A 13,914-nucleotide genomic window follows, 5' to 3' on the forward strand; every position below is an offset into this window, starting at 1 on the left:
CAGAAGGAAGCCAACATGCACCGTAGGCGGCTGCGAGGCTCTCGCTCTACACACTCCGCCATTGTTGACATTCAGGCGTCAGTCGGCGTTGTGCTATAGCCACGTAAACATGTCCGCTAAGCGTGAATTGCGAAGTGTGATTTGTTTTCTACAGGCTGAAGACCATAGTGCTGCAGAAATCCATCCGAGAATGAGTTGTGTGGATGGGGAAAACTTAAAGATGGCCGTAATGACATGTATGATAAAGAGGACCAAGGACGCAAATCTGTCGTTACAGATGACCTAGTTCACCGAGTTAACAGAAGGGTTAAAGAAAACCTCAGATTCGCCATTACTGCTTTGTCTACGGAATTATCAGAAGTTTAAAGGTATGTTTTGTACTTTATTTTATTCATTGGCGGAAACTTTCTTTGAAGAGGGTATTGAAAAGCTTGTCCACAGATGACAAATGTCTCAATCTCTATAATTATATTTTCCAAGTACGTTTCTCATTTTAAGTGTAGTCAAAAAATATTGACTCCATAACTCCATAATTTTGTTTACCCCGGAATATCTGTTTTTCTGATATAATATATATATATATATATATATATATATATATATATATATATATATATATATATATATATATATATATATATATAATTTTGTGGGAAACAATTTATTCATCCATATAATAAATTGAATGAACTAATGAACTAGTGTCTTGGCAACATAATAATATGTTGATATAATTCTAATAATGCTTTGATCTTCTGTGGGGAGCTGTTTTTATTTTAATTTGTATACTGATTATTTCAGGATTATATGCATTCTTCAACAACTTATTTTTATTTCCAGATCAAGTTTTGCTTCTGTCAACTTATTTTCCGAATTTTGTGAAAAAATATTCATGTTTTGCGGTTGAATTCAAATAAAATAACGTTTGACAACACTTCCTTCTCCTTTGTGCAATGATTCAGATAGAGCCAAAGACTCAAAAAATTAACCAAAGAAAAAAGACAGACAAAAACTAAACATATACATGCGAGGTAAAGAGGTTGATGTCTAAAAGTCAATTTTTCAAAAAAGTGCCTTTTTATGGAAATAGAAGTAAATATGCCTGCTCAAAGTATAATTTCATAGGAAGTAAATTATTTTAAACGAAAATAAATATCTAATCACACATTATTCTCTTTATTCCGACATTTTAAGTTGAAAAATATTACTGAAGCCTAGTAAAAATATTATCTAATAAATGAAAGGAAGCATAATCAATTATTGTGAAATACTTACTGCTGATTTTAATGAATATGTTTCTGTTTTTGTTGTATGATCATCTCTATCTGGAGAATAACGTATATTTCTTTGTGAGTACCCAGAATAATTTGTTACACCCGAACCAGAAACTGTATTCTGAAGATCGGCAAGTAGGGCATCTGTAATAAAAAAATTATCAATTAATTTGAATAAAGAAGAACCTTGTGCCGGAAATAAAAAAAGGATAAAGGCCGCTTACCATAATGCAATACAACGTGCAAAAAATTGCATGCAAGTCTCTGTAAACAGTAAAAGTAAACTAATTCCTAACCTCTAATGTAAATTTTTTGTACCTAGTTTAACAATAAATTTTACGAAAACTGATACTGTCAAGATCTTGCATGAAAAAAAATGAATTTCATCTGCGCATTCTTTTGATCAAGAAATATTGCGTAATACCATTATCGTCATTCATTATTCCGGCAGAAATGTTCTTAGAGCCACAGAAATCAGAAACGAATTGTTACTTGACATACGGTACAAATTCTACAACTCTGTAGTATAATAATAGTAATAACACCTTCCAAACAGTAGAGAAAATAATCATGAATCCCTAATTTATAGCACTATTCAATATGTTCTTTACATTCTTTTTTAATCACAGGGAGTAAATTTTATGAGAGGTTATTAAATTATCCGTTATTTATAAGGAGAAACAATTATATAGTTATTTTGCTTATTTTATACGTTTTATTGTTGGTTGAGAATTTATAGTCAAGTCACAAGCCACACCATTTTTTTGAAATGTGAAAAGGAATTATTTCATGTATTTTGCTGTTGGAAATCAGAGATGAAGACAGACAGTAGGCTCTGATGTCTGTGTCGTAGCATTGGTTCGGTGGTTGGGAGGGAAGAGACGAAGTATACCTTTTGCAAAAAAGCATGAGATCGAGTCTCCTAATTTGTGATCGGCCATAAGACCTATTTCACACAATGCAGACACATACTTTTCCAATGTCATTTGCAGATTATAAAAAATTATATAAAAACCTTTGCAGACAGTTTTCTTTGATCTATCATAAGCGTAGATATCTCATTTTATAAATTCATTATTTTTATAAATACTTTTAAAAATTTGTATATCTTATGCGAGAATGTATTCGTTGAAAGGCAATCGAACCATTATTAATTGGACGGCATTATACGCCGTTATTTAGACAGATGCACTTAAATGTAGTCCTACTTGGAATTGGAGAAAAAATCATTCGATATTAAAATATAAAACGTAAATAAACAAGCAAAAAGGAACCTGTCTGTAAGGGAGTTTGGTTTAAACAGTGTACCAGACTGGAAGTTTCAAAGCAAAAACCATGAAATAAACTAAATTATTTGCAAATCAAACAAAAAGAAAAAAACCATTTCAATTCCAAAGTATTTTTATAAATAATAATGGTAGTAAGAATCGTCAAAAGTATAATCATCGTTTGATTGAATTATGATGGGTTGTAAAGAGGATGATACCTTATACTCATCTTCTTCTTTGGTAACATGTTCAAACAGTTTTTTCAAAGCTCTTGGCGGTCTGCTGCTAGAACGAGTTCTACAACCTCTTTACTCAGTTTTGGAGACTGATTACATTTTCGTAATTCTGATTTTACCTTTCCCCATTTTAACTCTATAGGGTTAAATATGCAATAGTAAGGAGGTATTCTGAGAAGAGAATGGCCCTGTTCTTTGCACAGCTTGTCAATACAGTCGAACTCCAATAATTCGAACTGCAAGGGACCGTAGCAAAAGTTCGAATTATCGAGGTGTTCGAATTATCGGAGTTGTGCACATTTACATACACATATGTATGCATTTCGATGCATCTTTCCATTTTATAAATAAATAAATATGTTATGGGTATATAACATGTTTATTTATTTATTTATTTATTTAAAATAATAATTTGTATACGTTTGAAGAATTTTTGGTCCTAAAAAGGACCGATTATTTATCTTAAAATAAAAAAAAATACATATATTTATTTTTTTGTAAAGAAATCAGCTATGCTAGATTGCTTCATGCTGACGATTTTTTCCTTTGAAGCAAATCGAGTGATTTGACAAAATATCGTCGTCTTACCTAGAATCTGAAGATTCGAATTTTTCAATTTTTTTCAACACTAACAGTTCGAATTTTTCAATTTTTTTCAACACTAACAGTTCGAATTTTTTAATACCTTTGTATATACATAATTTATACAAGAAAAATTCGAATTTTTCAATTATTCGAACATCAAAAATTCGAACTTTTCAATTATTTAAACGCCAAAAATTCGAATTTTTCGGTAATTAACACAGAAAATACGAATTTTTTGATAATTCGAACTTCAAAAGTTCGAATTATCGAGGTTTTTTTACATGTGTTAGTAATAGGAATGTCAAGGGACCGACGCAAAAGTTCGAATTAACGAGGAATTCGAATTATCGGTGTTCGAATTATCGGAGTTCGACTGTATAATAAATTGCCTCTAACTTTAGATCTTTAATAACAGTGAGCAATGCTAAAATTTGAGCTTTATTACTACTACTATTTGGTATCTTAAGGAGTTGCCACGAGTGATAGGATGCGTTGTCCATAACGATTACTGACTGTGGTGGAATGTTAGGTAAAAGCTGTTTATTAAACCACTTTTCAAATAACTCTGCTGTCATATCTTCATGATAATCAGCTGCACAGTTTTTTTAGGAGATATCAATAACTATAATGAGTTTCCCTTTAGAACATGGCCCATTCAAACCGCCATTTTTACTATTCTCAACCCAACCGAAATTTACTACATCGTGACTGTCAAACCATGTTACATCTAGATAAATTATGTGTCTATCAGAACTTCGGTAGTCCTTTATCTGACGCAAATAATCTTGTCGCCATCAAACTCTCCTTGTCGACTCGGTTATTGCCTCAGTTTATCCAGTTTTTTGTGTTTAAAACCACATGCTGACAAAACTTAATGCAATGTTTCTACACTGATACAATTGTATTCTGAATAATTTGTTACCTTTTGTCCCACTTATAAAATCTTGATTAGCTTTGTCAACTGATTTCAGTTTTTCTTTACATGTTTTGCGGTTCTGTGAATGATCCATAGCAACCCCTTTTATGACTACTCGATGAATGGAAAAGTTTTTAATCTAGTTAATTCAGCAATTCTTATTATGATTGCATTATCAGATTGCTGAATATTTTCCTTTTTTAAATATACGAATATATTTAAAATTGCTATTCTTATGCTATTCAGCTAAAAGTTACAGAAAGAAACTTTTTTGTCTACCAGTGTAATGTGAAATGTTTGACCTTGTTACATAAATAAATCACATCAACAAACTAAGAAATCAAGTGGAGTTGGTCCCGCTATTACAAAATATATTTATTTTACAGTTAAGCAAATCATAAATATTTTGATATCTACCATTATGTTCAAATGTTCATAGATTGTAAAATTTATGTAAGATCTACGTCGTTAAATAATCAATGAAACGAAATTAATGATGAAAGATGATAATATAAGTGAGTTCCACAATTAAATGTTAATCAACAATCTACATGATGCAATTGCAGCGACAATTGGAAAGTTTTGTATTAGAGTTAACGAAAATAATTATATCATAAAACCTTACAAAATAACAAAAAGATTGAAAACTAGAAAATATTGGTATGGAATACATAGCAATAATTCTGATGTTAATACCAATTCAGATCTCTTAATCCGTAGGGACCTCTATATAGGAACATTGTCATTATAAACTGAACATCCTTTTAACTTCGCCTAAGTCGTGGATATCTAATAACCACATCCAGCATATTGAAATACGATATAAATAGAGATTACTTGACACCATACTTAAACTAAATATTATATGTTTTGTGTGCATTTGTTAATTACGAATAAGACCTTAGATGTAATAATAATAATAACACTGGGTTCCACACCCTTGCTACCAAACAGATGACCCCACCTAGTACGTGTCTCCCCACACTTACAGCTTGTATAGCTAACAAAATTTATAGGCTCGTCAAGGAAAATATCATATTAGTGGAGAAGCAGAAAGGTTGCAAAAAAGATCACCAAGGGTGCAAAAAACAACCTGTTGTGAACTCTAAAGATATCATACAGGCAATGGAAAAGGGAGAAACCAAATACCTGGGATTACAGCAAGCTGGGTTATTGGACTACAACCAGGCAAATGTCAGGATACCGGATCAATACAGTAAAAGAATGAAACCACTTATGAAGTCTGAATTAAATGCAAATAACTTAGTCCAGGTCACACCTATGCCGTGCCTATTCCAACGTACTCTTTTAGAATCCTGAAGTGAACGGAAACGAAGCTAATGGTATTCAGAGGTTAACACGCACAATGATGATGATTATATCCATATCTATATATCAGACCTGAATTTGACCTTCAAGTTAGGATTAGACACAAAGAAGCTGGAACAATGGTCACAAAAGGCATTACACGGTTGACATCATCACGACCTTAGCTTGCCGTCTATTGATGAAGAAGCTCCAAACAGATGGCTTGCTAGCGCAACTCTCTTTCCAGAGACCGAGGGCTTCATGGTGGCTGTTGAGGATAAAATGCAGAAAGTGTCAGCAAACATCAGAGACCATTCAACATATGCTTGTAGTATGTAAATAAATAAATTAATCAAATAATACTGACTATCTGCACCGGCATAATCAAGTGTGCAAACAATCCTCCGAAACTAGCCAACAAGTTTGGTTTTCTCAATACTTATACACCGTACTACAACTACCAGCCGTAAAAGGTGCTCAACAATTTTAAAGTCATTTCAGTCCTCCTTGAATTAGCTATAATGAACACTCACAATATTATGAATAAACATTAGGAGAAACTGGCCAAGTACGCAGATCTCGTAATTGGCCAGCGAAAATGTGGAGATCATCCCAGTTATTATATCAGCAGCAGTCATCGTGTCTAAGACCCTACCAAACTGATATTACCAAAAAACACCTTTGTCGACATTCGACATCCAGAAGACTGTGATATTGGATACCACACAGTACGCAAGTTTATTATGTGAACTAAGCCTAATCCTTTTGAAACTTTGTATTTTGGATAAGTAAATGTCACCAGATCTAAGCTGAGTAGTGCAAAAATGATAATAATAAACCCGTAAGTCCCCTATCGGGAGGATAGGGAGATGCTAGGCAGATATGATAGGTAGGACAGATTTGCGTCCTTGGCCCCCTTCATCATGCATATAATTACGGCTATCTTTAAACATGAAGTTTTCCCCATACACAAGACCCATTCTCCGATGGATTTCTGCAGCACTATGGCCTTCAGCCTGTAGAAACTGAATCACACTTCGCAATTTACACTTGGCGGGAGTATCAATAATAATGGACATGTTTACTCGGCTGTAGCGCAACGCCGACTGACGCCTGAATGTCAACAATGGCAAAATGTGTAGTGCGAGAGCTTCTCAGTCACCTACAGCGCATGCTCGCTTTCTTCTGCCCGCATAGCGTCTGCACGAAGCAATCGGAGGTTGAAAAAAAACGACCCTCGTAGATGATAGAATTTTATCTATACAGTTTGTTTATTTGTATAAATTAACTAGAGAGAATGCTGAACATTGAATATTGATTTTTAAATCGAATTAATTTGATGATCCCAGGGAATCTGTTTTGTTTAAAACTCTCCGTCCTCTTTTCTGAGAGCGCTCTGGTTCTCAGCTACCCTACCAGCCAGTTGTCCCGAGACCGCCGAGGTGGTCACGTCAGTCTGGTGAGTGACCTTCAGCTACCCTCTCAATCCGAACCCTACATTAGCTGCGCTCGGATTAGATCCGATCCCACCTTTCTGTGTAAGTCACACGATTATAAAAACTAAAAAACAAACATAAAAATAACTAAAGATGAAACAAATGGAATAAAATTTCAATATATAGAATAAAACCATAACTAAATTATAGGTAATAATTAGTAAATAAGTCCATAGCAAAAATTAAAGCAATATCGATTTGATTTCAATTGGTAAGTGATTGTGCACTTTTTTTGCATGGTAAAATATTGAGCCCTTAACTAATTCTGAACGTGGATAGAATAAGGAAGGAAGAGTCAGAAATTTTAATCTTTTAAAGAAGTCCCTGCAGTGCTGTTTAGTCCGAGTAAATATTTAACAGCTCTCTTTTATAGTTTGAAGATTCGCTCAAATTGAGATGCACCACACGTACCCCAGAAAGGAAGGGCATATCGGAGATGCGACTAGTGTCATCTGCAAATAGACATATTTTACCACTGATGTCTAGATAGGCGATGTCGTTTATAAATAGAAGAATTAAAATAGGGCCTAGTACTGAGCCTTGGGGCACCCACATTCTATTGGCTTGTAAGATGACATCGTTGTATCAACCATTACAAGCTGACTTCTGTTGATAAGGTATGACTTAAACCATGCGAGAGGTGTTTCCCTGAAACCATAGTACTGCAATTTGTTAATTAAAATATTATGATTAACACAATCAATAACGTACACATTATTAAGGAGGGAAAAAATAGCATCATTTGTGCATTTGTTGCTTAAAAACCCAAATTGGTGGGTGGTAAGTAGTTTATATTTAAACAGAAATAATAGAAGCTTCTTTTTGACCAATCTTTCTATGAACTTAGATAACGTGGGAAGGAGTGCAATTGGGCGATAATTCGACACTTGTTTTTTATCTCCTCCTTTGTGCAGAGGTATAATTATAGCCGTCTTAAGGCAATTGGGAAATGTGCCACTACGAAATGAAACGTAAATTGAAGTGGTAAGGTGATTTAAAGTGCAATCGTGTACAATACGGTCCAGTGGTTTCCTTCACCAACAGATAGCGTTGAAATAATAGGGTTGATGGGCCTTCTCTTCATGAGTGGTGTCCTAAAAAATTCTATGCTCAGTTTAGACGAAATGTTCTCAGCAACCTATGGACCTCCGGTATTCCGTTGCACTATGTCCTTTATATTTAGGAACTGCTGATACTATAATTATTTTATACAATTAGTAAGAGATGTTTCTCATTTAGTTCCTATCTTTAGAATATCTAAAGCACTCAAGTTTCTAGTTAATCACTGAATCTATTTATTTTTACTATGTTTTAGATAATTTTATAGAGAATATTTCTATTAAGGAATTTTTTTTTAATTAATTTCCTATTTTTTTTTCAAAACTACTTACTTATTAACTATAAAAATAAAATATTATGTATTTATTTGACAATAAAACTTTTCCCATTATTCATTTTTTATTTTACCTCGAAAAATCGATTTTTGGAGGGTGGGGTCTCATATACGTGTATGTCAGGATAATTCACCTTACTGTTAGAGGGCTAAAAGAGAAGATTTTGTAACACCTCAATTTTCGATTAATTAATATAAGTATTAAAAAGAGTACATGATTTACTATGATCCCACAAATAAAATTTCAGATATATATCAGAAAAAGTAAGCCATATCATAACTACAGAAATCTTTCAATTATTGTCAATATAACATATACGTGGAATGTCCGTGGAATACCACTTACAAAAATTCTGGTAATAAAATCTACGCAGATCACTCACAATACAATTCAACAAACATAAACCAAGAACCAAAACCCAGTAATATCGCCATAGTTCAATCTCAACTCACAACCACAAGGGGACCAGAATCAAACTGCTACTGAAAATCAACATACTAATTTAGCACGATCAGAAGGGGGAAGAAGATTAATGGCACAGAAACTCTGGATGGCAGAGAAAATTCTGCAACACTACTTTCTTGACAAGACTCCACCATTACATCAATTAATAGTACTAGTAAAACAAACTTTGGTATCGATAATGTATCATATAACATACAAATAATACTAACTACACAAGAAAAAACAGAGTCACATGGCAAACAAACACAAATAAAGTATCATATAAATAGTTTAGAGCTGAAGAGCTCTTCTTGGAAAATGAAGGATTCATAATAGTTATGGAAGATGCAATAATAGATACAAGAAATTACAGAAAATATCAGAAAACATAGAACCAGACTTGTCTAGAATATATAGCCAATGCATTGGTGCAGCATATGCCATTTGACGGCGCCAATAATAATTCAATGTAGTGGAAACTTTTATAGAAGATGATGAGAAGGTAATAGTTAGTAAAGAGTTGCGTTGTAATTAGTGTGATAATTGTGGAGTAATTAAGGTTTAAGTGTGAAATTAACTTCAATTTTATTCTCGAACCATGACCCGAGAAACATTGCAGTACATTAACCATCAAACAAGAACATACAAAAAGCAATATTATTAGAAACAGTAGAAAAAGTTAATAATATCCTCAACAAAAAAAAAACATTAGAAAAATGAAAATGCTTTGATACGGCCTAAGAAGAACTACAAGAATCTTGTTTTCTCGGCGATGGGAAAAATGAATGACATATTAAGCCGATTTGAAAATATTCAATCAGTCAATAGTCTTAATGTCGCTAAATCAGCACTACTATCCTTTGGACTCATGGTGAATTTAAAGGTTATACATGATTTAATTACACGTTTACCAATCTCGTGGTTTGTTTACAGCTTTGGGAATCCGTTCTGAAACAAATGTATTTTGATGATGCAATCATTTCAGAACAACGTATGGTTAGAACCTACAAGGAGATTGATAGATGGAGATGGACGATGAGTATAATCGTAACACTCGTATATGAATCATAATAATCTCAACTTAAAGTTCAGTCAGCTTGTAGCCCTGTATGAAATGATAAAAAGAGCAGGAAAGTGGAATAGCTACACAATATCAACGTTTTTAGCTTAATGTATCAAGAGAAAACTCGATACTACACTTGGTTTATAGGATTTAATAAAAAAATATTACTCGTTATAATATTTCATATAATTTCAAGTAACTACAATATATGGAATAAATGAGAAAAATCATTCAATAACATTACACAGTGCACTAGAATCAATATTTTCTCGTATTAACTTATTTATTTTCGGAACAAAACGTTTGGACAATTCGATTTTTAAAATAAACATAACGTGCTAAATATAAGTTTCTATTCTTACATCACTGTTCACGTGATTCATAATTTAGATTTTATCAATATTACAGCAATCTGGGCGTTTGGCGGCTAATTAAGGTCCCCGTCGCTAATATATCTTGACGAAGATTTCACCCATTTCGAGCATATGGTATTATATATCATATTTGGACAGATTTGCCATGAAAAATTTAAACCAAAAACCGTCTTTATGTTAAACGCTACGTACCAAAACGCTTCACATAAAATTTGAAACTGTAGTCAGTATTTCAAGATATTTTAATGAGTTTTCACTTTAATTAATATTTTTTGTATTAACTAGTTTAGCGAGCGGATAATTAATAAAATTATACAATCGCCTATCAATTTTAAATAATAATAATAGAGAGGTTTCATAATAATATATTTTCAGTTGAAAAAAACGAAAGTATATCTGAGAAATCCGCCACTTTAGTGGAGACGTCACATAGCCATTTTTAAATGTTTAGGTTCCAAATAGAACTTTGTTTACGATCGAGTTATTAGAGGCGATCTTTTGCCGTTAGATGATTGTACATTTGAAAAAATTAATGTGTATCGGATTACTTTTCAAAATACTTTCTTAGGAGGTTATGTTAATTTGGATTTAAATGTTATTGACTTATTATTATTTTATAATATTTATTATGAACCGTAATTAATATTAATCTGTAACAATAACCGTGAACTTCCCCTACAGAAAATATGGTAGAGAGAATTAGAGAGTGATTCTGATCTATTAGAATAAATTTGCTGATAATGTCAGTCAACCATTTGAACTTAGGTTGCATTGATATTAACTGTGAACCCTTCTAAGATTTACTTCAATATTACCATTCGAATGATACTTTTGGAAATTTTTTGTTAAGAATAAAGTTTATTAATAGTTATTTAACCAACAAATACAATAGCCTTCACTGTGTCCCATTTTGGTTGAGACTGCACTGTACCTCAGCTATTATTAAAGATATAGACATGCGGTTTTCATGACCTTGTATCACTTTTTTGTAAAGCTACAAACAGAATAATTTCAACTACTTTTGTTCCTGAAATACAAGGTGAAAACAAAAATGTTCACTTTTAGAGATGTTATCCCTGTTACCCCAAGTCCCTGTATAAGATAGAAAAAAAAATGAAAACTGCTTGTAATAGATATTTTTACATAAAAGTCAGTGGCGTAATTTTGGGGCACAAACTTGGTATTTTTTAAATGGAACAGCCTGTATATTTTACGTAAAATTTTTGCATACATACAATGATGTATAACAATCTAATCTTCAATAAATTTCAGCTTCAGAAATCAGAATATTCCATATTTGTGTTTGTTTATTTAATAGTAGGCCATGAATTCCTTCACGCATGCATAAAAAATGTTTGTTGCACATATGGAAACTAAGTCACAAACAGAGGCAATACAAATTAATCAATCATGACGGCTGACGAGAATTTAAAAATTTTCAAAAGTATATTATAAAACCTTTTTAACGAAAATGTAGAAGCAGCTCTGCAATTATATTTAAATAGGTAAAGAGTCGGTTTATTTTATTTTGTTACAAAAGTGAAAAAATAAAAAAGATCTTATTAGGTTTTCAGAAAGACGTCATCGATCTCGGGATACGGTATTCTGGGTGCTATTCAAAACTTAGGCATCCTAATGTTGAAAGAAATGAAGCTGTCGAAATTAATATTTTAGCGTGTGGGGAAACAAAACCCCAAATTTCCTGTAGAAAAATAGAGGAATAGATAGGAGTTTCAAATTCAATAGTGGAAAAAATTTCAAAAAAAGCACAAATATAAACCGTATCAGGTAAATATTGTTCAAGAATTGCATCTGACTATACATTCAAACGATTGGAATTTTCAAATTGTTTTTTAACCAAAACTAATGAAGAACCGGATTTTGCAAGAAAGGTAATATTGTCTGTTGAATCCCATATAAGCAGCTGCGTCATATTTAATAGGCAAAATATAAGACATTGGTATCAAGAAAACCAACATACTACTTTTGAACGTCAGCAACAAGGCCGATTTGGTTTTAGTTTTTCATGTTTTGTATTGGGTAGTAAAATTATATATACAATTTTTGAATTTGAATTGAATTTTTAAATGCCCAACGATACCTAAATATATTACAAAATAATATTCCAGATCAGATATATTTCCAGTAAGATAGAGCGCCCGTTCATAATTCAAGGTAATTAGAGAATATTTAAGTGCTTATTTTGGTAGTCACTAGATTGGCACACACGGGCCAATCAGATGGCACCCGAGTTCACCGGACTTAAGTATTATAGACTTTTTTGAATGGTCATACTTAAAAAATAAGATTTATGCAAATTCGCATAATAATATAGATGGATTCCGAGCATCAACCGAAAAAACATTCAGAATCTTATAAAGGCAACCGCATTAAGGCGAATTGAAACTGTATGTGATTTATGTATAAGACAAAATGAACGACAGATTGAATAATTTTATTAGATTTATATGTTTTTTTTTTGGTTTTTGTAATTAATTTTCTAATTTGATTCTTTTAATTATAGTTTTTAATGTTTAAATATATTCTTTTTGTTTTCAACATTTTTAAGTTTATGTTAAAGAGTCATATTTTGAGTTTTATTTAAAATTTTATTAAATAAATAGGTTCAAATTCGTTTTAACAAATTATTTGTGAAAGAATTTATGGCCTACTATTATATAAACAAACATAAATATGGATTTTTCTGATTTTTTGGAGCTGAAATGTATTGAAGATTAGGTTGTGATACATCAAAGTATTTAGAAAAAAATTGCAAAACTTTTATGTTGAGTAATACAGGGTGGTCCATTTAAAAAATAACAAACTTGTACCCAATCTTAAAAACAGTGCTATAAAAATTTTTTTTAAATACGCCACTGACTTTATACAGGACCTGAGAAATCATAACATACTCCAAAAGTGAACATATTTTTTGCCTTGTATTTCAGTAACAAAAGTAGTTGAAAAATTTCTGTTTATTCTTTAAAAGTTTAACAAAAAAATTATACAGAGTCGCAAAATCGCATGTCTATATCTTTAATAATAGTTGAGAGTATTTTAACGCTTAAATACAGGGAGCGGTTAATAATGTTCAAGATCATTAATCGAATTTAATGTAAGAGTTGGTTACAATACTATTCTGTAGACCATATTTTTCTAAAGTGGAGAAAAACAGTTTAAAACTTTTGTTTTATTTATTAATCACCACGAAATTTCACAATTATAAACATAAACCACTAATGACAGCGAACAACGTTTTAGCTTCACGTTGTTTCATTTTGATTTTAATTAACAGAAAATCATGCATGCAGAGAAAACGTAATAGATTAATATTGGTTATGGTTAAGAATAGTAAATAGTACAAAATTTTGCCATGAACTTTTGTAAAAGGAATGCTTAAAAAAATTGATGTTGCATAAAATACAGGGTGTTCCATTTAAAAAAAGAAAAAACATGAAAAGTTCAACTTCCCGACACAGAAATATATAAGATATTGTATTATAATACAAAACTCTGTTAGGTTGAATACAAGTTTTTTCTTTAATATATAGCAAGC

General features: G+C 31.8%; 1 protein-coding gene across 6 annotated transcripts in view; it reads right to left on the reverse strand.

The window, feature by feature from the left end:
- Positions 1-13,914, reverse strand: part of LOC130891868 (paxillin) — a 95,398-nt gene that overhangs the window by 53,126 nt on the left and 28,358 nt on the right. For all 6 annotated transcript variants that reach the window (XM_057796926.1, XM_057796925.1, XM_057796923.1 and 3 more), the window contains one exon: positions 1,276-1,418. In XM_057796926.1, the coding sequence (XP_057652909.1) occupies positions 1,276-1,418 (143 nt within the window). The remainder of the gene's footprint in view (positions 1-1,275; positions 1,419-13,914) is intronic.

Source organism: Diorhabda carinulata, chromosome 3 (genome assembly GCF_026250575.1).
Source record: "Diorhabda carinulata isolate Delta chromosome 3, icDioCari1.1, whole genome shotgun sequence".
NCBI lineage: Eukaryota > Metazoa > Arthropoda > Insecta > Coleoptera > Chrysomelidae > Diorhabda > Diorhabda carinulata.